The sequence below is a fragment of the Caretta caretta genome, chromosome 12 (genome assembly GCF_965140235.1).
Source record: "Caretta caretta isolate rCarCar2 chromosome 12, rCarCar1.hap1, whole genome shotgun sequence".
NCBI classification, from domain to species: Eukaryota; Metazoa; Chordata; order Testudines; family Cheloniidae; genus Caretta; species Caretta caretta.
The window spans coordinates 26,160,076-26,186,936 of record NC_134217.1 but is presented as its reverse complement, the minus strand read 5'-3'; the positions used below and the strand labels follow the sequence as shown (position 1 = coordinate 26,186,936).

General features: G+C 42.8%; 1 protein-coding gene across 1 annotated transcript in view; it reads right to left on the bottom strand.

The window, feature by feature from the left end:
• TERB1 (telomere repeat binding bouquet formation protein 1) overlaps positions 1-26,861 on the bottom strand; it is a gene marked incomplete at its 5' end in the record, with an annotated part of 48,392 nt that overhangs the window by 5,877 nt on the left and 15,654 nt on the right. The window contains 9 exons of the mRNA XM_048816984.2: positions 2,749-2,838; positions 3,391-3,561; positions 5,790-5,882; positions 7,010-7,071; positions 12,731-13,095; positions 15,181-15,344; positions 18,147-18,272; positions 20,016-20,147; positions 20,915-21,067. Of these exons, the coding sequence (XP_048672941.1) occupies positions 2,749-2,838; positions 3,391-3,561; positions 5,790-5,882; positions 7,010-7,071; positions 12,731-13,095; positions 15,181-15,344; positions 18,147-18,272; positions 20,016-20,147; positions 20,915-21,067 (1,356 nt within the window). The remainder of the gene's footprint in view (positions 1-2,748; positions 2,839-3,390; positions 3,562-5,789; positions 5,883-7,009; positions 7,072-12,730; positions 13,096-15,180; positions 15,345-18,146; positions 18,273-20,015; positions 20,148-20,914; positions 21,068-26,861) is intronic.

The following is a 26,861-nucleotide window of genomic DNA, read 5'->3' as shown; positions in this document are numbered from 1 at the left end:
TGCCTGTTCTCACTTTCAGGTGACCCTGTAAACAAGAAACGGGCAGCATTATCTCCTGAAAATGTAAACAAACTTATTTGTCTGACCAATGGGCTGAACAAGAAATAGGATGGAGTAGCCTTGCAGGCTTTAAAATTTTACACTGTTTTATTTTTGAACACAGGTTTTCTTTTGTACATAATTCTACATTTGTAAGTTCAACTTTCATGATAAAGAGATTGCACAACAGTACTTTTATTAGGTGAATTGAAAAATACTATTTCTTTTGTTTTTTTACAGTGCAAATATTTGTAATAAAAATAAATATAAAGTGAGCACTGTACACTTTGTATTCTGTGTTGTAATTGAAATCAATATATTTGAAAAGTAGAAAACATCAAAAAATATTTAAATAAATGGTATACTATTATTGTTTAACAGTGCGATTAATGATTGATTTTGTGGTATTTGCTGTAAATTTCTGATTATTACACTGTCACTGATCTTATGAGTTGTGTCACACTGTACAGTAACAAGTGGGTGCTTTCAGAACTACTAGACACTCTGCAACATATTTTCTGTGTTCTTAAAATGCACACATCCTGCACCTGCCCTGACCAGCCAACACACGTCGGTGAAGCATCTCTGGTGATCTGCCAACAATGGCATAATTCCCTTCTCATTCTGAAAGTTGTTGGTACATGTCAGGTTTATGCAAATTAGTGGGAGGCAGTTTCAGGGGTAACTGCTGCTGTCCTGCACTGTGCCTGTTCTGTGAATGGGTAGAAGACTTCAGCCCTCCTAGGTTATCAAGCTGAAGCTTTTCATTTCTTAGGTCACTAAATTCCCTTTTTTGCATTTAATATTTACAATACAGTGCTTTTGCTCCAGGAAAAGTGCTTTGAAAATACTGTATATTCCTTTATCAGTATATTCCTTACTTAATTCACAATTGTGAATATGTATAGACAAGGTCTGCAAGAATACTCTGATCTTGTTGTAATCTGTCAATGTGCATTTCAACAAAACTGGCATGATTCTCCTCTCACATTAGTGGAAATCAGGAGCAAATCCACTGAAGTCAATAGCTTCGTCTACATTACAGGTTTCAGAGTAGCAGCCGTGTTAGTCTGTATTCGCAAAAAGAAAAGGAGTACTTGTGGCACCTTAGTCTCTAAGGTGCCACAAGTACTCCTTTTCTGTCTACGTTACAGTTAGGGTGATGTATGCTGCCTTGTGTTGACCTAGTTGTGCATGTGTCTATACTTAAATTTGTCTCCCACTAATGAAAGTGCCCGGTTACAGTGATGGAGTAACACAACCTCCCCAAGTGGCGTTGAGCCCGGGCAAATGTACTGACGTTGACACAGTGTGAGTGAGCTGTAGCTCACGAAAGCTCATGCTCAAATAAATTGGTTAGTCTCTAAGGTGCCACAAGTACTCCTTTTCTTTTTGCGAATACAGACTAACACGGCTGTTCCTCTGAAACCTGTAGACACTGTGTTACTTATGTCGACCCTAAGAGTCCTCCCCCTTTGATTCACAGATATTATGCAGGACACAGCTGTCAGGTGTAACCACTGGAATGTTTTTTTCACTGAGATCCAATCTTGTGAGTAAACAATGCCAGTGTCCCTTCAACCTACTAAACCACATTCAGCTGCACCTACAGGTAGATGAATCCTTTGATGGTGATGTCGAGGTGGCTGGTGTACAGCTTCATGAGTCAGGGACCAAGGGACCCCCAGGATCACTACAGGCATTTCAGTATTACCAATGGTAATCTCCCCGTCAGGAAAGAAAGGTCCTGCTTGTAGCTTTCTGTGTTCAACCTGATGTTTTGGGGCCTGTTAGGAATTGTGTGCTGCTTGATGTATATCTATGAATAAACAGTCAATGCACCTACTGATTCTGTGGTGTTTGCTGTAAATATCTGATTATTACACGGTCACTGATCCTATGAGTTGTGTCACACTGTACAGTAACAAATGGGTACTTTCAGAACTACTAGGCACTCTACAGCATATTTTCTGTGTTCTTAAAATGCACGCATCATGCACCTTCCCTGACCAGCCAACACACATGTCGGTGAAGCATCCCTGGTGATCTGCCAACAACGGCATAACCATAGAAAAGTAGCCCTTTCTGTCTATGTACTCTGTAGCAAAGTGGTCTGGTGCCAAAATAGGGAGATGCGTGCCCTCTATTGCTCTACTTCCACCACAGTTCGGGAGCCCCATTTCTGCAAATCCATCCACTATCTCCTGCTAATAAAAGCAAAAATGCCTACAATGACTATTTCTCTCGTTTTCTGCTACACAGAAATGAGATACTGTCTTATTATTTATTATTGAAGTGGCATAGTTATGTTTAATATTGTAGAGTGCCCAGAGGAATGAAGTCTTGCATGGGTATGTCTACACAGCATCTAGAAGCAAGCCTCCAAGCCAGGATCCACAGACTTGTGTTAGTGGCACTCATACTAACATGCTAAATATAACTGGGTAGCCGTTGCTTTTACATTGTGGCTCAGGCTGGAGCTCAGGCTCTTAAGGTGGGAGGGCTTCAGAGCCAGAGCTCCGGCCAGAGCCAGAACATAAAAACATCTACGTGGCTGTTTTTAGCATATTAACACAAGCCCTGATACAATGTGTCTGGATCTGGGCTGGGACGCTTACGTAGAAATGCCCCTTGTGTATACGTGCAATAGAATTACTCATATAATAAGTAGTTTTTCCATAAGCCCCAGTTGCAGGACTGGGCCCTTACTTCGGAAATTTTCCTGCAGATTTTTTCTGCTCTTGAAGGTTGACGACTCTGTATTCAGTCTTCCTTTCTTAGCTGGGGTCAACAGTATTTCTGGAAAGCACAGGACAAATGTTTTATCATCATCGTAAATGCTAGCAGTTAAAAACTTTCATTCTAAAAATCCAGTTTCTTTTCTTTTTTTTCAGTAGAAAGCTACATGTATTTGAGGATGTACTTTCCCTCACCCACCATCCTGATCAAGAGTTATAAGCCTCTCACATCGTTGAGGAAGCGATACTGGTATGAGAAAGGGCTTGTTGTGCTGTCATGCACTCATTCAATCTTTCCTAATGGTAGAAGGCAGGAGCTTACTAATTCTGGCTAAGAGGACAGACAGCCTCATCCAAATTCATAATGAGGATATACAGCCAATTACCAAGGAACACACAAGAGAGATGTACACTGTAGTTTCTACTCCCAGGGACCAGGGGTCTAATTGTGATCTCAAGTATACACCAGTATAAATTGTGACCAACTCCAATTAAGTTAATGGAGTTAAACCAATGTAAGATTACTAGATCAGAATCAATCAAAACAAATTACTAAATTACAAATACCTTTTAAACTATACCCTTATCTATTATAAAAAATCCTCATAATTACTCTTAAAAGCCTCAGAACTACTGTTATTACAGATAACTGATTTTTTTAGTCCCCTTTTATATCTCTCTTCAGCTTCCAGAATGACTTTGTGACGATCACACTGATGTGGACAAGTATGCAAGATCTTGCTAAAAGTTCTGCTAGTGAAAGGCAGTCCTACAGTTATACAGCCTGAAAAAAAAAAAAAAACTATGTTGTAGAAATAGCATATATAAAATGTAGATGTAGCAAATCTATTTATTAAAAATGTCTTCAAAGTGGTTTTTAGAGCTTATGCCACAGTCTTTCCAAATAGTGACACTTATTTTAAGTTCCCTCTTTCATGTTCTGCAACGTTCAACCTTGATGCAGCCAGCAAACCCTTGTTCTGAAGCCCCAGCATGCATTTCTACGAGCCACTACTAAACTCAGCAGATTTGTTGTTTTGCCCAAAAAGGGTTCAATTTGTTCTTAGATTTCCATGTACACGCCAAGGAAGACTGGCCCTAAAATGTATATTTTTGAAAATGCTTGTTTAACACTTTGTAGTAGCTCTCCAAAAAACACACACACGTTTTTATTAAGACCACGGAAAATAAATTATATCCACAGAGGGCCAGATTATGTACAGACCCTGTGTAGAAGTGCAAGGAAGGCACAAGACAGAACACAAGGTGCCTCTGTTCCCTTTGCACACTCCCATAGGGGCATGGGTGGTGGGTAGGATGACCAGACAGAAAAAATGTGAAAAATGGGAAAAATTGGGGTGGGGGGGTAATAGGAGCCTATATAAGAAAAAGACCCTAAAATCGGGACTGTCCCTATAAAATCGCAACATCTGGTCACCCTAGTGGTGGGTGAAGCTTCTCTCTTCTGGCCAAGGCCTCACCCCTTCCAGCCAAGGCCCTGCCCCTGCTTGCTGCTCTCAGTCCCCCATGGCACTGGCTGGGGAGTGAGGGGGCTGAGAGGTCTGCCCTTTCCCCCATGGCCCTGGCAGGGGAAGCGGGGACTGAGAGCTTGGTCGGGGCCATGGGGAGAGGCAGCTGAGAGCTCTCAGCCTCAGCCAGGACTGTGGCAGAGCTCTCGGCCCTGGCTGGAGCTCTGAACACAGAGCCCCTCCCCCATTCCACCCCTTCCCCCACAGCCATGCCCCTGTTCTGCCCCCACTCCGCCTCTTCCCCCAATGCTCTGCCCCTGCTCACCCTGCCCCCCATGTCCCCAAGACCAGAAAAACTGTGCCCCCACCACTGGGGCCTGTGGCAGGGAGAGATTTTTCCAGGGGCCCAGATCCTTCACTGCCCCCATCCCCCGGTGGTGTGAGGTTTGGGGAGGCTTAGGCTCCCCCAGCCTCCATTATGTGCTGCCCATGCACAGGGGCCAAGTACAAAAAGTCCTTGTGCCCAGGGCCAGAGACATTGCTAATACTAAGCTGTATATAGTGGCCAGAAAGGGATGACAGCATGCTTCTAACACCTGTGTGAGAAGTAAAAGGCACTGCATACTATAACCGCTTTAATAGTGGCATAGCCACAGCACCCTCTGGAGCATTGCAGTGTTCCCATTAAATGGCTGCTACTTAATGCTACAATTTAGCCACAGACATGTGCATACACAGGATTAGACAACAGGTTGGATATTAGCACAAGTTTAAAACAATAGAATCATAGAATATCAGGGTTGGATGGGACCTCAGGAGGTCATCTAGTCCAACCCCCTGCTCAAAGCAGGACCAATCCCCAATTTTTGCCCCAGATCCCTAAATGGCCCCCTCAAGGATTGAACTCACAACACTGGGTTTAGCAGGGCAATGCTCAAACCACTGAGCTATCCCTCCCCCCAAAAATAGTGTGAGTCTGTGACAGGGTGTTGGTCCTATGGCAAATACACACAACCCAGTTTGTTGGCTTGGCCCTTTAAGACTGAGGGGACTGAGTTCAGAAAGCACATGACAGGTTATGAGACTGCAGGCTGCAAGCAGCAACAACTTAGACAGCCTATGCTTAGTAGTGAGAGATCCAGGGTTAGCAATGGAGCAGAGTGGGGATGTAGTAGTCAGGGGACCTATTTAGCAGAGAAAGAATATATTCTCTCCCCTTTCTGCTTACAGAAAGCAGGAAAATATCCAAGTGTTGTGTATTATTTTCAGCCTTTGTATCTTCTGTTTGGGAAAAGAACGTGGACCTAAAACTTAAGTGTGTGGGCTTTATCTAGATTGCTCTGGCTGATGAATCTGCACAGTGACAGATGGGGACAATTACACTTTATTACTGGGGACAAAAATAGGTTAAAGGCAATAGATTTATTAGTATTGTAGATGTGTCAAATCAGATGTAATATCAAGTAGTTTAATGTATTTCTGATGGGGCATAAAAAGATTTTTATGGTATCATAATAAAAAGTCTAAGATAAACATCATTTACCTGAGCACCTTAAATCTGTCATTTGAGGAGATGCAGAAGTAGTTGGAATACTTCTTTCCTTGTTTGTTGAGCCTGAACAAAATGTAACTGTTTCTAAATTTGAAAAAAGTGTATTTCACTAGGATGGAAAAAGCAAACTGTCTTTCTGGTGGTAACTTCTCCACAGTATACATAAGTCCAATTTTATTTTACATTTCTAGAAGACATACAGATGTTTAATTTATACAACAGCAAAGAATAAAAAAATACTCTAGGTCAAATGGGAATTTCAGTTACTCTAGTGTAAATCCAGATGAACTCAAGGAAATTCAGTCCTTATCTTTGCTTCACTGTATGCAGAGGGCCTGATTTTTTCATTTGATCATACCAGTTTTACCTGGTGCAAATGTGTAAAATTGATATGATGAAGTTGGATATCAGGTTCATTGTATTTATTTCAAATCTAGAGTCTAATTCTGCAAAGCCTTACACATGTAGCAGTCCTTACTCTTGATTTACAGTGATGTAACAGAATACAATTTAGCCCTTTTTAAGGTACCAATCAGGAAAACACTTATTCAGATGAGAAACTCTTACTCCTCTAAATTGTCAATAGGTTATTCAAGAATAAAGATTAGATGGATCAGAACTGAAGTATGAAAAATACACTGGGTATAATGAAGCAGAGATCAACACTAATTCCTTACACCCCATCCTGCAAACATTTACACATGTGCTTAATTTAATGCACGAATAGTCCCAGTGAAATCAAAATGGAACAATACGCATGCTTAAATGCCAGTTCACAAGATCATTTTCTTTGTCTATCCAATATTTAGAGCAGAGGTCAAAACAAATTCTCGTACTATTGATGGCTTTCATTGCTCAATCCAAAAAGATTTTTGGACATAGCAGAAAATATTTATCTAAACTTACCTTTGGTAATATTAGAAATTATTTTACAAAAAAATACCAAAGTAATACATTTTAGAAGATAAAATCTAAACAAAAGAAATAGATTCTAATTTTAATAGATATTTAATATAAAATTCCAAATCTATGCAAATATTTACAATTTTATAACACTGTACATAATGGAATGGGAGTGTACATATAGTATGATACACACTGTATGATAAAATATAACTTTAAAGGTAAGTGCTATGAACCATATTTTATTTCCAATAACAATCCATAACATACAACATTATCTGAAAAAAATATACTTCAGTTATTTGTACCTGCTACTTGTGCCTGTTTCAGATTTTGAACAGTCAGTGATGGTTGTTTAAACAAGTGTTCACTGGAAAGATCAAAAACACATTAATAAAGTTAAAACCAAAGCTCACAACAACATTTAAAATAATAGCAATGTAGGGCTTGAAGGGGCCTTGAGACGTCATCTAGTCCAGCCCCCATGCACTGAGGCAGGACCAAGTATAGCTAAACCATCCCTGACATGTGTCTGTGTAACCTGCTCTTAAAACCTCCAGTGATTCCACAACCTCCCTTGGAACCTAATTCCAGTGCTTAACTATCCCTAGGTTAGAAGAACTTCTCCTACTATCTAACCTAAATCTCCCTTGCAGGAGATTAAGCCCATTACTTTTTTTCCTAATTTCAGTTTACACAGAGAACAACTGATCACAGTCCTCTTCATAACAACCTTTAACAAATCTGAAGATGGTCATCAGGTCCCCCCTTGGTCTTCTTTTCCTCAAGGCTAAACATGCCCTTTTTTTTTTTAACCTTTCCCCCAGGTTTTCTAAACATTTTATCATTTTCTGTTGCTCTCCTCTGGACTCTCTCCAATTTCTCCACATCTTTCCTAAAATGTGGCATCTAGAATTGACGCCAGCTGAGACCTTAGCAGTGCTGAGTAGAGCGAGACAATTACCTCCTGTGTCTTAGATATGTAACGCCCCTTTTCCTCCCTGGGTTACTCGGGAGCAGGCAACACTCACCTGTGTGCCTGAGACTGCTGACATTAAAGAAGATCCTGAGTATCCCAGTGGTGATGGATAGGTGGGAATCCTCTATTCACCCCTCTGCTGCAGTCCCTTTACTCCTAAAGAATTTAAAATTGGCGGTGCCTCCACCTGGCTGGCCCCGGTACACACTCAATGGTGTGCCTTAGTAACCTCCAGAAATAAAGCTATTCTAATAATAAATAATAATAATAATAATAATATAATCTGTGGCATGGGTGTAACTCAGAAATACCAATTATAAATAATATACATCCAATATACTTAAACTAGAGTTAACACACCTTTACTTAACAACTTAAAAAAATCAGGGTATAACAGTCTAAGATTATACGTCACTACTAATTTAAATCCACAGGGGGCAGTTGAATAAAATCAATTAACAAATATAGTTTACAGTAATAAATGAAATCTATTTAACTGGCATTTGCAATGCCACCATTTACCCCTCCTTGGAGCATACACTCCTCTGGATTTCAGAGTTGTAGATGCTTGCATGGGCGCACTGGAAGATCTGCAGCTAGAGACGGTACTCTGTTGGTTCTGTGCATCAGTCCAGCCAAGGCAACAAGCCACAAAACCTCTCTGACGATTGGAGCTGGCCCCACCAAATGTCAGCAGCTCTGGGTCCTGGTTCAGTGGGACAATCACTCTGCCTCTCTTCAGACTCAGACTCTCTTTGCAGTGCCCCTTCCCTTGCAAATACTTTCCCAAACCAGAGTGGGGGTTACTCACAATTCCTTCACTGCAGGCCCATCTTAGTCAGCTCTAGGCACAGCAACAGTCTCTACCCTGGCTCCAGTGAAGCCACCAACAGCCTCTGAGGCTCCCTGCTTGATCAAAGCCCCCGCAGGCTCCCAGCAGCAGCAGCTTTTGGCTTCCTAGCAGCAGCTCCTGGTCTGGGCAGAGCTCCACAGCAGCAATCTCACTCCTCTTCCCAAAATGGAGTCAACCGCCTGCTCTTCCTGCACTGCCTGCAAGAGTGAGTCTCTCACCCTTTCCCCAAGCATGATAGGAGTTGTCCTCTCTAAGGCTAGATTGCATCACACAGGTTCTTCCCAACTGGAACACTCCAAATAAAGTTCAGAGGCCCCTCTAGTAAAGCGTGCCTACATTCTCCCCCAAACAGAAAAATCCTTAATGTCCCCATTAAGGAACCAGAACAAAGAAGAAAAACAGATTCATTTACAATAGAATACATACATTCCTAATTCCTACTGCTAGCTGAGGTTACATTCAATGGAGGGTAAAGTATAGGCCCACTAGAATAAGCACAATTTAGGCATCTAGCCTGAGGTGAGCACCACCATGAAAAACACTTGAGCTCATCCTTAGAGGATACATATTCTGGTTTGGACTCCACATGTGTTTTAAAATCTTTCAGCACAACCACCCCATGATGTACTGTGGGGCTGGACAACTCACTGCTGACTCCAACCACATCATATGTTAACTGCTGAGGGAGCCTGACTTCTCGCTGGGACCTCCTTAATGGTTCTGCCATCCCTGCTTCCACCCCAACAGGACGTGTTAATAAAGCTCCGTCAGCATCAGCATCCACCACAGAATTACCCATTGTAGAAGGAGCAACATCTGTAGCAATCTTGTTCCCTACACTTGAAGACCCAGGGGGATTGTTGCATATATCTACGCCCTCCCTAAGAACTTCTCCCATAGGAAAGACTGGAAAAGTTTCAGGGTTTAAAAGGGGTGTGCTAGTTGCACTTTCAGGTTGATCTGGCTAAGGTGACAGTACAACAGACCCAGGAGACATATCTGAGGGTTCATGATACATAGATATATATTCAGGGTAAACCTCCTCAGAATCAGTCTCTGATGGGGGACCAATTATGTCCATCATGGTAGCCTGCTAGTACCACCTATGGAGTTGGGGGAGGAACTTTCAGACGTCAGAGCTGTCCTTGGGTTAGATGATCTGGATAGAGGGGTAGGCTCGATATCTGATGGGTCATCCATTCTGACGTGTTGCCCCAGAGGAAGTAAGTGGTTTCGATGTAAAGTCTTTAATGGGCTGCCATTCTTTTCAGGCTTTCGGTGATATATAGCCTGAGCATTTGATTCTCCACAATGTAGGGCTGCAAATCCCAACGGTTTGCAAGTTTATGTTTTCCGGGGAGGCCAAGATTTTTTTAAAAAACGTGATCACCGGGTTGCAGATCACAGTATCCCACCTTCTGGTCATAACGGTCTTTATTGCCCCGGTTCATCTTATCAGAGCAAGTTGATAAGCAGCACACAAGTCTTTTTTTTAAATTAGCCACATACTGGAGGAAAGACTGGTGGGAAGACCCATCCACTGACACCCCAAAACAGAGGTCTATTGGTAATCATGCTTCAGGTCCAAACATTAGGAAATATGGAGAAGACCCAGTGGCCTCATTTTGGGTACAGTTGTAAGCATGCACAAGATGGCTAATGCGCTGGCTCCATCTCGATTTCTATTTGGTATTCAAGGTTCCCAACATACTAAGCAGGGTCTGATTAAATTGTTCAGGCTGTGGGTCTCCCTGTGGATGATAAGGTGTTGTTCTAGATTTTTTTATACCTAGCATAGTCAGAAGTTCCTGAATTAATTGACTCTCAAAGTCCTGTCCTTGATATGAGTGCATCCGCTTGGACAACCCATAATGCACAAAGTACTTCTCCCAATGAGTTTTAGCAACAGTAGGAGCTTTTTGATCTTTAGTGGGAAAGGCCTGTGCATACCTTGTGAAATGATCAGTTACGACTAGCACATTAAAAGTATTTCTGCTATCGGGTTCAATCGTGAGAAAATCTATACAGACCAAATCCACAGGGCCTTCACTGTGAAGATGAAACAGTGGAGCAGCTCTCGTGAGTAGAGTCTTCCGTTGCATACACCGGGCACAGGTCTTACAATACTGCTCCACATCAGTCTTTATCCATGGCCAGTAGAATCAGTCACAGACAAGGTCAGCTCCCAGACTGCTGCACTGGGCAGCACAGTATGGGGAGGAGGTGAGCAGCCCTCAATGGTGAAAGAACAGTTAAAGACTATTTAGAAAAGCTGGACATGCACAAGTCCCTGGGGCCAGATCTAATGCATCTGAGGGTGCTGAGGGAGTCGGCTGATATGATTGCAAAGCCATTGGCCATTATCTTTGAAAACTTGTGGCAATCGGGGGAAGGTCCCGGACAATTGGAAAAAGGCAAACAGAGTGCCCGTCTTTAAAAAAGGGAAGGAGAATCTGAGGAACTACAGACAGATCAGCCTCGCCTTAGTCCCTGGAAAAATCATGGAGCAGGTCCTCAAGGAATCCATTTTGAAGCACTTGGAGGAGAGGAAAGTGATGAGGAACAGTCAACATGGATTCACCAAGGGCAAGTCATGCCTGACCAGCCTGACTGCCTTCTATGACGAGATAACTGGCTCTGTGGATATGGGGAAAGCAGTGGATGTGACATATCTTGACTTTGGCAAAGCTTTTGATACAGTTTCCCACAGTATTCTTGCCAGCAAGTTAAAGAAGTACGGATTGGGTGAATGGACTATAAGGTGGATAGAAAGCTGGCTATATTGTCAGGCTTTACGGGTAGTGATCAACGGCTCAATGTCTAATTGACAGCCAGTATCAAAGCGGAGTGCCCCAGGGTTGGTCCTGGGGCTGGTTTTGTTGAACACCTTCATTAATGATCTGGGATGAATTGCGCCCTCAGGAAGTTCGTGGATGACACTAAGCCGAGGGGAGATGTTGGAGGGTAGGGATAGGGTCCACAGTGACCTAGAGAAATTGGAGGATTGTGCCAAAAGAAATCTGATGAGGTTCAACAAAGACAAGTGCAGAATCCTGCACTTAGGATGGAAGAATCCCATGCACTGCTACAGTGCATGGGACCGACTGGCTAAGTGGCAGTTCTGCAGAAAAGGACCTGGGGATTACAGTGGAAGAGAAGGTGGACATGAGTCAACAGTGTGCCCTTGTTGCCAAGAAGGCTAACAGCATATTGGTCTGCATTAGTAGGACCATTGCCAGCAGATCGAGGGAAATGATTATTCCCCTCTATTCGACACTGGTGAGGCCACATCTGGAGTATTGCACCCAGTTTTGGGCACCCACTACAGAAAGGATGTGGACAAATTGGAGAGAGTCCAGCCAGCAGAAGGCAACAAAAATGATTAGGTGGCGGAGCACATGATTTATGAGGAGAGGCTGAGGGAACTTGGCTTATTTAGTCTGCAGAAGAGAAGAGTGAGGGCTGTTTTGATAGCAGCCTTCAAGAACCTGAAGGGGGGTTTCCAAAGAGGATGGAGCGAGGCTGTTCTCAGTGGTGGCAGATGACAGAACAAGGAGCAATGGTCTCAAGTTGAAGTGGGAGAGGACTAGGTTGGATATTAGGAACTATTTCACTGGGAGGGTGGTGAAGCACTGGAATGGGTTACCTAGGGAGGTGGTGGAATCTCCATCCTTAGAGGTTTTTAAGGCCCAGCTTAACAAAGCCCTGGCTGCGATGATTTAGTTGGGGTTGGTCCTGCTTTGAGCACGGGGTTGAACTAGATGACCTCCAGAGGTCTCTTCCAACCCTAATCTTCTATGATTCTATGAAAAGAAATGTGAGAGAAAACTGGGGAGAAAAATATTATGGATTTTATAGTTTAAATATTTAATCTTGTATCAGATTTTTAAAATAGTACCTATAAATGCATTTGAAATAGCTGCAACCACTTCATCTAGAATACAAAGACAAAATGCTTTTATTTTTCTTTATTGCATTGAGATTCTATTTTCTTTGATCTAAGATGGCAAAGATACAACATCTACACCTAAGAAAAGCTGTGGTGACCAAAAAGTGGACCGTTTTCTCTCACAATAAAGAGCTAGTTAATAAAAAATAATGAAATAATTAAATAAAATAACATCTGATTTGGAAATTTTCATTAAGTGAACAGCAACTTTACATTTTTACTTTGCATTGAGACATCAAATACTATACCTTGCTTGAGGAACACACTGTTTCTTCTCACAAGCAGTTCGTTCATTTGTAGTATGACCTTTTTGTACACTACCTGTTTGTAGTTTATCAGCTGAATGCAGAGTAACATTTTGCTCACTCTCTCTGGTGGAAACATCTACTGGAGTCACCGTCTTTAATATTCCATTTTTGGATGACTGATTATTTGCAGATGTAGTACGAACCAAATCATCAGACTTACAATTTAGCAGTGAACACTGCATTTTTGTATGTGTTCTTTCAGTGTTTGCTTTTGGATCACTGGCATTCATTTTACGGTATTTTGGTGTCGTTTGCATAACTGCTTCCCGAGGTATATCAACAAATATTTGTCTTCTTACTGTTTCCTATGTTGCAAAAATACCAATTAATGATTGTACAAAGCATTAATAAATCCTATCGTAGGGTGAGAAGAACACAGACTGGGCAATTTGAGGGTAGATCCTGTTAACTACGAAGCTGCAGAAGTGCCTGGCTCTAGTTAGACACTGTTAACAAGAAATCCAGAAAAGCTATGAAAAAGAATTTAAAGGCACTGTATCCTAGTGAGAACTTGGATCTGAAAGCAATAAACTGGATCACATTACAGAGCAGTTCTAGAGGCCTGAGACTCATGTAAATTAAGTCACTGAGCACCTGGCTACTGACTACCTAAAGGGACCAGATAGTAATGGCAGACATAGGAAACCAGCAAGGAAAGACTGAACTGCATGCTGAACAAGACAGATACAGTACTATATAACACTGAATAATCTTTATACATACTGAGCTCTATCTGAATATTTCATCATCTTTTTCTGTTACACTCAGACCAATATGCTTATAGCTTTTCTTGTATGATTCTAGGTCATTTCACACAACTACTTTCTAGCTTTGTCACTTAAACCCAAATTATGCCATCTCCATTTCTATCACAGGGTTGATTACAAGGCTTTTTTATCTGATTTGTTCCCTTATGTTACAGATAGTATATAGCTTTTTTTAGCTGGATACTGCTTTTGATGGCTATGTACTGTTTCCACAGTTTGAAAGTTGCTGCATATATCCTTTAAACATAAGAAACATTTTAATTAATTTGAAATACATATAGACTATTACTTTTCAATAAACCATGAAAGTTACCTGGGTCTATCAATTCAAACAAGATATAAACAGAGTCCTAGCATAAGATGGCTTAAGAGTTTACATTTTAGAGCTAGATATTTGGAGTACACATTTGTGCATGAAGTTATTATGACTGCACAGGCATTTCACACACAAATGTGGAAATGGTAGGTTCAAAATACATATGCACAGTATAATGGGGCAGTTGCCCCACTTTGGCAGAGGAGGGGCTAATGCAGGCTGGTGGGAGCCTGTGCAGAACCTGGCCAACCAGAGAAGGGCAGAAAGGCAGCCAATCAGGGCCAGACTGGGCCCTATATAAAGGCTGCAAAGCAGAGGAGACAGCAGTCTCTTCCTGACAAGCAAGGGAGAAGGACTTGCTCCCTGCAGACAGAGCACCTAGGCTAGAGCAGTGCTGGGCAGGCCCAGGGGAGCAGAGAGAGCGCTCTGGCCTGTCACCTGCCAGACGGCAGCCCCTGACAAAAAGAGCCAAGAAGGTGCATGGGCCAAGGGGAAGTGACCCAGGGTACACAGGGAGAAGAGGGGATTGAAGGAGGGCAGTGGGAGACTGCCGCTAGAGGATCCCTGGATCGGGACCCAGAGTAGTGGGCAGGCCTGGGGTTTCCCCTCCCCTCTTACAGCGCACCTTACTATGGAGGAGCATGGCCAATGGACTGTGTCTTGTACCTGAGGCAAGTGACTAGACTTTGGGGCGGCAGGTGGCCACGAAAGCAGGTGCAGACTGAGGACTGCTGATACCCACCCTGGAAGAGCAGGGGCACAGCCGGAGAGCTGCGTCCAGAAGAGGACGTCACAAGCCAGGGAGCAACGCAGGTCCCAGACAGCACAGCCGAGCAGGCAATGGACGGGACACCACCTGCGGAGCACCCTCTGTGGCTAGGACAGAGCTAATTCTGGGAGTGACCAGCAGGAGGCACTGCGGTGGTGAACACAACCGGTTACAGACACTTACAAAAATGTGGGTATTCTTTTTCCGCCTCACTGTTCAACCTGGATTAACTGCATACTAAGTACTACAGAACTGGATTTTCTACAATATATTTTGTACGGTTTCTTGCAATGCACTAAAACTAAGATCTCAACCTTGTATTCATTCCGTTCTCTGAGTGCCTCCCCTCATCTCTATCTTATTATAATATACAGTAATGCCAAAATGAAGAGTTGCAGATGTCCAATTCTTTCCCACTTTTATAGTTCACTGAGATTATCTAATCTCTTTCCTCCTACTTCTCCCTAAACTCTTGAGGAAAAAGCTTTCTTTTGAGAGATTTGCTTAGGTTTACCATATTCTGAATAAACATGCCAACCTCATCATGCTCTTTTTCAAGAAGTTCTATTCTGTGTAAAATTTCTTTTACTTTCTTCCAATAGTCCTCTAGATTCCTCTCTTTAATCTGTAGATCCATTTTCAACTGTTCTGCATCATTCAGATTTAATGAATATTCATTTATTTTCAGAGACAATTTCTCAGCTTTGTAAAGCAGAAAATAAAATAAAAATGTGGTCTTTCTGAATAGTATACTGAAAAACATTTCATTTTTTATATTTTTAATAGCTTAAACATTTAAAAAATAAAAATCCCAAATCCACTATTCAGTTACAATATATATTACAACCTGTTTGTAGTAAATTTGGGTATAATGAAGTAGAATGAACGTTTCATATAGCTTCAATGTATATAATTGCAGTTTGCATTTTGAAAGCTATTGGTCCCAGTTCATCAAGATATTTAAACATGTAAGTAGTCTCACTGAAGCCATTGGAACTGCTAATGTGCTTGAAAGTAGGCATGTGCTTCTGTACTTTGCTGAATTGGGGCCATACTGAGTTGCAGTTATAGTAAAGCTTGCTTCTGTAGAAGTTGTTCCTTGAAAAACAACTTTACCATTGACCTGATCTGAAGTTCAATGACAGCTGTAGCCTCCCAGTTCTTATCAAGATCAGGCCATATGTTAAGGTTTGATTGTAATATTTTATCACTGTCCACCAAAAAATGGAAATTCAGTAGGAAATACACTATAAGTCAAGGGTTTTGTTTGTTTGTTAGTTTGTTTGTAATGGTCCCAAGTCCTACAAGCAAAAATGTGGTTGCAACTATGCACCCGTATATGAATATGCAGTACTGCAGTAGTCTGGATAGATAGTTATGCAGTTAAGTACCAACTATTACCCAAATTGCACACATAATCACAATAACTGTGTGCACAAAAAGGCATAGAGTTGCACATAGATACTGGGCTTATAAAAACGGGTTTATGTGTTAGAACTGAATGTTACAAACATATTTTTATAAGTAAATGAAAGATAAAATAGAGTTTTCTAATGAACCTGTTGCATTCAGATCATGGCACTGAAAAAATGCTTGACCATATCTCATTTATAAAAACAACAAACAAACAAACCTCAGCCACAGAACACATTGAAAAGAGTATAATACCTTGCCATAACTGTCAATTCTATTATTTTTACCTCATATAAGCAGTAGAAAGAATCAGCACCTAAACGGTTGGTGGAGTTGTCTACAAATTAATTGACCTATAAAGGACTCCACTTACTGCTAAAAACCAATTCTGTTTCTAAAGACAATATCACAGGTTTAGAACTAATTTAATATGGTTGCCAGGTGTCTGGTTTTCGACCACAACACCTGGTCAAAAAGGGATTCTGGTGGCTTTACTTAGCAGTGCTGACCAGTCCATTAAGTCCGGTTGGTGTGGGGCTGGCTGGCTGGCTCCCTATGCAGCTCCACACGGCTCTTGGGAAGTGTCTGGTATGTCCCTCCGGCTCCTAGGCGCAGGGGCAGCCATGAAGGCTCTGCGTGCTGCCCCTGCCCTGAAAGCCAGCTCCGCAGCTTCCATGAGATGGAAACTGTGATCAATGGGAACTGCGAGGGCGGTACCTGCGGGCAGAGGCAGCTGCGCCTCTGCCTAGGAACCGGAGAACATGTCGCTGCTTCCCAGGAGCTGCCTGATGTAAGCGCCGCCCAGAGGTGCCCACACCCCAACCCAACCCCCTGCCCCAGCCCTCTTGCACCCCAACTCCCTCCTGGAGCCCGCACCCCACACTCCAACCCCCAGTCCTAACCCCCTCCTGCACCCAAACTCCCTCCTGGAGCCTGCACCCTGAGCTCCCTCCCACATCCCTGCCCCTGCCTGGAGTCCTCTCCAACACCCAAACTCCCTCCCAGAGCCTGCACCCCTGCCCCAGCCCTGAGCCCCCCTCTTACACCCAAACTCCCTCTGGAACCTACACTCCAGTCCTGACCCCCCCCTCCTGTACCCAAACTCCCTCCCAGAGCCCTCACCCCAACACCCTACCCCGCCCTCACCCCCACCCTCCAAACCCCTCAGCCCCAGCCCTAAGCCCCCTCCTGCACCCCAAACCACTCATCTCTGGCCCCACCCCAGAGCCTGCAACCCTAGCTGGAGCCCTCTCCTGCACCCCAACTTCCTGTCCCAACCCAGAACCCCCTCCCACACCCTGAACCCCTCATTTCTGGCCTTACCCCAGAGCCCACACCCACAGCCCATACCTCCTCCCACAGCCCAATCCCCTGCCTCAGCTTGGAGCCCCCTCCTGCACCCCAAACCCTTCATCCCTGGCCCCACCCTAGAGCCCACACCTCCCAGCCAGAATACTCACCCCTGCCCCAACCCAGAGCCCCCTCTCACACCCTGAACCCCTCATTTCTGGCCCCATCCTCGAGCCTGCACCGCCAGCCAGAGTCCTCAACCCCTCCTGCACCCCAACCCCATAACCCAGCCCAGAACCCCCTCCCACACCCTGAACCCCTCATTTCTGGCCTCACCCCGAGCCCTCACCCCTAGCTAGAGCCCTCACCCTCTCTGCACTTCAACCCCCTGCTCCAGCCCAGTGAAAAGGAGCGAGTGAGTGAGGGTGGGGGAGAGCAAGCGATGGAAGGAGGGGGGATGGACTGAGCAGGGGCAGGACTTCAGAGAAGGGGCGAGGCAGGGGGGCAAGGGTGTTCGGTTTTGTGCAATTAGAAAGTTGGCAACCCTATAATTTAAAAGGAATCAGCCTTGTGTTCACAGATTATGCATTCACCTGAAACTCTGCAACTTTACTTTCACCCCCTAAACGTTATAGCCATTCTATGGTTGTAAATATACAACTATTCCCAAGGAAAACAAGGGTTACTGAAGTGCACTCCATCACCAACCTGCTAGGGTTACAATTATTTTGAAGGTTACAAAATCTTAAATACTGAGAACAATGAATTTCATTTTTTTTTTTAAAACAACAATAAGCTTACTGATTTGCTTGCAATTTTGCAGCACAAAAGTAGCAGCTTTGTTTACTTCTTCATCCTGAGACTCTGTTAATAACTGAATCATAAGTGGAAGGCCATTGTTCTGAAGTAGATCATACTGATTTTCTTCTAAAGAAGATTAGCATTAAAGGAAAATAAATCAGTTTCTAACTTGTACCGTGGTTACCAGTTTTCTTAAATTATCTTTAGAAGACAGTATAAAGAACTTTAAGTAAAATTTAGCAAAATGTTTCTTTTTATCATGAGCCAAATTCATTAAATCATATCTGGGTAATTTCCGTATAATGCATGAACTACTTTATGTGAATTGTTTTATTTATTTTTTGTCCAGTTTAGGAAGCAATTAGGGACGATTCATAACTTCTAACTTACTGTATGAAACAGTCACTTCTAAAATTTCAGTAGAAGTATAAGCAAATCCAATACGGATTGAGTCAGCTAAAAAGTAAATATTGCAAATTCAAGTGAAAAATACGTAACTATCCATAATTAAAAGTCTGCATTTAAAAAAAAACTAGAGTTTAAGTTAGTAAAAAACCTGTATATTTATTAAATGGGACCCAAGTGAATTTTAGTTGTTGACTAGGGCCTTATTTTTCATTAGGATTGTTGGTTATTTTGTTTTCTTGGTTTGCACTAGTGCAGTTACCTTAGTGCAAAAAACAAACAAACCTCTCACGTACATATGCATAGTGTAAACTATGATTTACAATTGTCTGGCTTACTCCAGTTTGAAATTTAGGTACACTAGTACAAAAATCTGCATTGTAAACTGAGCCTATATAATCAGTTCTTCCCTAGGCAAGAAAAGAACAGTCACCACATGCATAATTCTTGTAATTGTCTAAAACTGTGTTTTCTAAAACTATGCTAACATTTGCATGCTAACATTTGCAAAAACATTTTTATAGTTCAGACAGGATCTTAAACTCTCTAATTATATTGGACCTTTTATTTTCTTTCAAAAAAATCCTTAACTCTACAAACAATAACATATTAAAATAAAAATTCTGTTATATTCTACAAGATCATCAAATTTATATTTGCAATATATTTTCCAAGGAGCAAAGCCCGCCTTTGATTCAATTAGTTCCTTTACAGCCCAATCCATCTCCTGTCGAAACTGTCAAATTACCACTTACTTCAAAGGAAGCAGGATTAGGGCTTTACAAGATATTCTGTTTGACAGATTCCAGAGTGCTCGTGAGAGAAAAGCGAACAATATAAACAAACAATGGTCAGTATCTAGCAACTATCCATGCAGTTTGCTTTCATTGCCACAGGGAACCAACTGACAGTCTGAGTTGAGCAACTTTACTTTGGACAACAAACTGACACTAAGATGTCAGGCAAAAGCATTTCAGACAAAATCCTGTTCTTACTTCCAAAACAATGCTATTAAATTCAGTAATTTTTTTTTATAGGTGAAATTTATCCCTGTGCAAAGGGTCAGCACAACACCTATGCACCAAGTACTACTGGAGCAATTAAAATAGGGCTTAAAGTGGAAGTTATGTGATGCAGATGTCTTGTTCTGGCCCTCTGGACAAAGTGAATTTCACCTTATGTGAATGAGGTGAACAGGATTTGGTCCTTTGAGGGCTCCTCATGAGACTCTACTTTCTTTTAATCCTGAAGATACTGTATGTTGTATGGAGATAACAGTTCTTCAAAACCAAAGATAGAACACTACAGAAAACTAAACATTTTCTTTGAGTTTTAACATTGAATTAAATTATGTGGAAGAACTTTGCTTTGAAGCATAGTATTTTAATGAAAACTGCTGAGGAGTGTGGCATTGAAGTGGCTAAAGCCACAAATCAAAATTCATAAAAGAAATCAGAATCTTACCACAACCTTCTGTGCAATGCCCAAGTGTAAGAATAATACTAATTTTTTCTCCTGAATCCAGAGTATCATAAGTCAGCAACCTCAGGAGCTTAGACACGATGTGATACTTTACCAGGACATCACCAACGGCAGCTATTAGTATAAAATAATTTAAAAGAGACTAATTAAACTGTAACAGTAAGTACACAACACAATGCAACAAAAATACATTTTCCTTTTCAGGGTGTCCTCCATATCCCCAAAGAAGCCTTGAGATTGCTCCCATTTTCCCCCTGCTTTCACTCCCTCTCTCCAACATTTGAAGTCAGTATCCTCTGCTTTCAGTGGTCCAGTCCTGTAAATGCTGTCTCTCAGCCCCAACACTGTCCCATCCCCCAAATCCTGGTGCGGAAGAAGCCCTGATAAATCAGGGCTCTGCAGTACACTGGGGTGCAGACCCCTGGAAAGGTTCCCCAAATCCTTTACCAGATTCAGCACATAGAAAACTCACTGCAGTTGGAGAGGACATGAAGATCTAACTCTTAGGTTTATCAGCCATAAGTTCCTCCCCATAGAACAACTGGAGACACTTCCTCTAAAGTCGTCAAGCTTCTCCAAAGACTTAGGGGCACCTACATTTGTTTGTGTATCTATGTGCTAAAAATCAAACTGTTAGTCACACCCTCATGTCTCTGCAAATCCCAACAGGTGCAGGTGCATTTTCTTCACTCCTTCTAATTTCAGTTGGTGAGTGTTTAGGGAATTCTGACACGTAAAACTGTATTTTGCACATGTGCAATATATGTACACTTACTTGTCATTTCATGTCCATCTACACACTTTTCTTCTAAAATCTAGCCCTACTAGTTTATTTCTAGAAATACCATATATATAAAAATGTTTGGGATCCATTCACTCACAGTTATCAGCAATGCAAGCATCTAGAGTTTTTGTTACCACTACTGCAAGTTTTGCGCTTGAGTAACTTCTAGATGAATCCCGGACCAGCTTGATAAGTACTTCAGCTAATATGTCTAATCCACCAACAGAAACAAAGTATTCCTGTATGCGTGCTTAAGGAAAAAAAGAATAAATACTGAATTACAACATTTATATCTCTTAACTAAAACAATACTAATAAAGCAACATGGTAATGATTTGTTGTGTGTGTACACTAATTTTCCTGCCATCTAATGCAATTCCAATTCCGTCAATACAACGCAATCAAAATTGGAAATATAGGAGGGATGGCAAATTTAGAAATGTATTTTTCATAAGAATTATAGAAAATATACAAACATAATATACACATGTAAACAATGTACTTGTGTTCTGCTTGATTTCATTTAGTTATAGCCATTATTTTCTGTGTTGTAATAACGATGAACATTTGGAAAATGCCTTTAATCAAAATGACTCCCAAAGAATTTTACAGATTTTACTAACTTGAAGCTAATGGGACTATTTGTGGAGTAAGGTACTACTTGACATGAGTAAAGATATCAGAATCTAGCCCTTAAAGTAAATGTCACCATGTGCAAAGGAACCACACAAAGTCCTCTAAGTCACTTAAACTGTATGTTGTTTTGCAACGATGAAAGGGATGCTGATGGACAAGTTGCACCACTGGTATTCAGGGGATTGTGGAAGGGGTTGCTCACTACTCCTAAACAGGCAAGCACAGAAAGAGCTATTAGGGTAGGCAATAGAGAGGGCATTTTGGACTTGCATTTACATAGACCCACTGATCCAGAATTTCCTCAAAAGGGGAGTAGAGAGGCAGCAACCAATTTTCCATCCTGAAGACGGCATTTTCAGCCAAGCAATCTGCCTGCAGGCTGAGGACATAGATTACTCAGGCCTGGTCTACATCTAAACTTAGACTGACATAGCTACAGTGCTCAGGGGTGTGAAAAATCCATACCCCTGAGCACCATAGCTATACCAACCTAACCTTGGTGTAGAAACAGTGAGGTCAATGGAAGGTGGCTTCTGTCAACCTAGCTACTGTTGCTCAGGAAAGTGAAGTTCCTACAGCGATGGAAAACCTCCAGTGTTATGGTGACATAGCCATGTCACTACACAGCCCATGTAGAGAGTAGACATGGCCTTATTCTGGGAACAGTAGCAACTATTATGGTCAGAGTTGACATGCAGCTTCCATTCCAAACTCGCTATCTCAGTTCTTCTTAACTTTCATAAAAGGAAGTTTATTTACCTTATAATAACTTGAGTTCTTCAAGATGTGTGGTCCCTGTGGACATTCACTGTAGGTGCATCCATTTGCCTGAGACTGGGAGACTCTTCACTAGCAGTGTCTGTTGGTCCGCACCTGCGCCCTGTACTTCCCCATGATGTAAACTGAAAACATAAGGAGCAGTGTAGACTGACCACATCTCCAGTTCCTACTCTTCTTTGAATCATATGAGGATCTGAGCAGAGGGGAAGGGAGGTTGGTTATGAATACCCATAGGTGCCACACATCTTGAAGAACTTCAGTTACATAACGTAAGTAACCTTTCTTTCTTCTTCGAGTGTTGGTTCCTATGGGTATTCGCTGTGAGTCATTCACAAGCAGAAATCATTGAGGAGATAGAGAGTGCGAGGGACCCATGCTGTCCTACTGATTGAAGGACTGCTGTGACAAAGGATGCAGCAGCTGAAAAAGCCTGGACCAAGGCATAGTGGATGGTAAAGGTGTGCAATGAGCTCCAGTTTACCATTTCTACAGATTTCTACGAGAGGTATATTTTGGAGAGAATTTACAGAGATAGCGTGTGCTCCAGTAGAATGGGCCCTAACATCCTGAGAAGGAGGGGTTTCCCTTTGTTCATAACGCAGTCAGATATGAGAACACCACTTGCACCTCAAACTCCTTTATCCTTCTTCCCAGAGCCACGTAGTCTGCAGTGATCCGCTCAAGGTCATTCTTGCCAGTATCACTGGTGCCCATGTGAAGAAGCAGGAAGGGGTAGCGATCTGAGGGCTTGATGAGTCTCGGCAGTCTCTCCACCACATCGTGAATCCTAGCTCCTGGCAAGCAGCAGACTTCTCGGTTTTCCCAGTTGGGGCAGCAGATAGATGACTCAGTCCCCCTGAGGAGAGAGTCCCTGACCACCACCACCCGCCTCCTTCTCTTGGGAGCGGTGGTCATGGAGCCCCCATCCCTAGGACAGTGTATCTCATGCCTTCCAATTGGCGGAGTCTCCTTCTGTTCCCTTCCCTCAGATGTATCACCTAGTCCACTCTCCGCATTAGTATCTGTGGAGAGAACATGAAAACAGTTGCTTACCTGTATCTGCGTTGCTGGTACGTGGACGCTCCCCTTTCTTCTTCTGGAGGTCACATGCTGCCAGATTTCTTCACCGTCCTCCTGTCCCCACTGCGCAGCCTGCTCTGAATCTTCAGAACATTGTGTCCGTAGAAGCATAACCTGACGTCTGTCCAGGAAATCTTCAGTTTCTCTTATGCAACGCAGGGTCGATACTTGTTTCTCCAGACCTTTAACCTTCTCTGATGGAGGGATGTGTCCCTAAGAGAACTCCAATGCCAGGTGGCACTGTTGTCATATGAACCCAGAAGGTGGCACGTAATATATCAGTGGAAAACTAACAACACACCAATCATTAATATTCTTCTGTGATGTATGTACAGTAAACCCAGAAAGATCTTTACAGATATTTTAATCACATATTTCCAGTATATGTTTAAACCAGATATGTTGGTGGAGTTAATAAACAGGTTTTCTTCAGAAAAAGAAAGGAGGCCAACACCTCAAACCAGGTCTGGGCAAATTCAATGAGCTATTGCTTTGTATCAGAGGTTGCAGGAAGAGATCATGTGCATTGTAAAAATCACAGCAGGGGAGGAACCAGCATGGTGTCTACACCAGACAGTATAGTGTCTATACCCAGCAGGAGAAAGGAACTTCATGTGGGCTTACTAGACTGTAAAAAGAAGCGGAGAGAATCCCTAAGTTATCCTTCACCTGTGGAGACAAAGGAACTGAGAACTTTGAGCTCTGTGAAAGATCCTGGCCACAGAGTCTGGTCAGTCATCTGGAAAAGAGACTTGGTGAGAAACACTTCTTTGAACAAGAGACTAGTTTGTTAAATCAGGTTTTGGTCTTGGATGTGTATTTTTTTACTTTTGTTTACTTGTAACTCTTTCTATCTTTATTCCTTATACTTGGTATCACTTAAACCTATGACTTTTTGTTTAATAAGCTTGTTTTACTTTGCAGTAAACCAATTCAGTGCTTTGATTAAAACAGAGCATTTGTTAACCCCAGTTAAGGTAATAAACTGCTTGGTACCATCTCTTTAAGGGAGCAGCAAACTTCCTAACTTTTGTAATTGTTCAGCGAGAGGACTGGACACTACTGGGCAGATGGTTTGTGGGAAATTCAGGACTGGAAGGGTCATCCTGGCTGGTGGAAAGCAGGGCGTGACTTGCATATTTGTATGTTGGCTGTTGGTGTCAGGACTGCAAACCACAGCAACACAGCACATAAGGCACCCAGAGTTGCAGGGCAGGTGGTGACATAACCCCTTACTGGCCTGGGTTGAACCCCAAAGTGTCACAAGGGGATTACAGAGGCCAGAGTTGTCATCCTGAATGTCAAATGGGGTATGAAGACATTAATTTGTCTAAGATCTTGTGGTTGGGAATGAGGAAGCACCCAGAATACAAACTCTTCCCCTTGTGTTGAGGCATGGGCTCTAAGGCTTCTAGTTGTAGAAGGCAGTCCACTTTCTGTCTGAGAAATCTCTTGTAAAAGGGCCCCCCGGAAAAAGGACAAAGAAGGGGGTATGGATGAATGGATGGTCAGGAACTCTTATTGTGTAGGCCTTGGAGATAGTCTCCAGGACCATCTGTCCAAAGAGAGATGTTGACACATAGGGAAGAAGCGCAGCAGGCAACCCCAAAGGGTGTAGGGGTGTCTGGTTGTGAGGAGACTGGCTAACAGCTTTCAAAATTTACGTCAAAATGACTTTTTTGGTGGGGTGCTGCGGGTGAGGAACAAACAATGGTGGGGCATTCTGTCTGCTACAGTGAACCCTCTGGCATTTCCTGAGTGGTTTGCAAACCTGTTGATGATAAAAGGGCTGAGGTATCAAGATGCTGCCTATAAGGAGGTGGAGTACTTTCTCCAAGGACAGGGGTGTAAATCCCTAGGGAGCAGAGGGTAGCTTGGGATTCCTTAAGACTGTGCAGTGATTTGTCTGTTTTTTCACTGAACAGGACAGTACTGTTGAAAGGAGGTCTTCTGCTTGGACTTTCTTAGGAAACCCCGAGGAATGAAACCAGGAAGCCTGGCTCATAACTACCAAAGTAGTCATAGAACAAAAGGAAGTGTCAGCTGCTCCCAGCAATGCTTGAAGGGACAACCATGCTATGAGCTTCCCTTCATCCAAGATAGCTTGGAACTGAGGTCTGAGCTCCTGAGGAAACTTGTTAGAGAGCCGAGAGAGCTTATTGTAATCAATAAAGTCATATTTCAAAATCAGAGTCTGATAATTCGCTATCTAGAATTGTAGGCTATCAGAAGAAAAATTTCTCCCAAGAAGGTCCAGCTTTAGCATTCTTACTGGAGGGAGTAGACCAAGGCTGGTGCAGCCTGTTGTGCCTGGTAACAGGCTGTACTATTAATGAATTAGGGATAAGGTGGGAAAACAAAAATTCCACCCCTTTAGGTGGAACACAGCATCTTTTATCTGCTCTTTTTAGAGTTGAGGCACAGGTGGCTGGAGTGTGCCAAACATCCTTGGCTAGTTCCAGAATGGCCTCATTGATAGGAAGTGCCACCCTGTCAGGGCCTGAAGTCTGGAGGGTGTCTGTAAAGCTTCTGCAATATTCCTCAGGAAATTCCTGAAATTGTTTATAATTATTTGGCAGAGAAGGTGAAGAAAGCGTTGCAGATGGATAGGGATGTACTGGCTAAGCAGGTGGTTCTTTCTCCTCATAGAGCTCCTGAGGGGACTAAGGCTCTTCTCTAGATGTCTGAACACACCCTGCTCTGATTTCCTGGAGATGGGAGGTCTAAAATAAGAGTTCCAAGCTCCTAAAAGAGCGTAGGGTTGTGTATTGGAATGGAGGTGGATATGGTTGTAAGGATATGAAAGTGGAACCCGCTAGCAAGGGTACCCCTGGTGCAATAGTATGTCTTACAAGGGTGAGTGGAAGCCAGTAAAGCTCTGGACCCCTTACCACATGTCTTGTGATTCCAGAACAGCTAGTAGATGGGACCAAGGAACAATGTGTTGTTGACACTGGTAGCCAATTCCATGGCTGGTGGAAGGAACCAATGAGTAAAATACTGTCAGTACAGGAGATCACTGGATCAGAAAGTAGTGGTGATTCTGGGTTGGTGTAGACCACTAGGTGCTCAAGAACAGTATAGCCTAGACCAGCTGGAGAGCAAGAAGAATTTCTGAGCACAGGCGGATCTAATGGTGCAGGCAGTAAGTGATGGTACCGGTAAATCCCTTTTCCTCTTAAAGTGCTGAGCCAATGGTACTGTTGGTGACTGCTGTCTCCTTTCTTTCATTGGGAGTGGGACCTGCCTCTTACACAGGTAACTGTTTTTGTACAACCCTAGCTTTCAGTGTCGACAGTGCCAGGCTATCGTCTTGTCTAGAAGCTCCAGACCCACACATAGTGCCTGATTTAGCAGAGGAAGGAGAGACTAAGCTCTTCTTAGAGGGCTTAGATGGGGACCTCTCCTGCTTTCCACAGAGGTGTTTTATCTTCATTACATCCATGCCTATCAGAGTCTTTAGCGCTAGGATCTGATGAGCCAGAACAGTGAAGCACCAGGTTTGGAAGGGCAAAAGAAAGTGGATCTTGCCGATATACAGAGAGGTC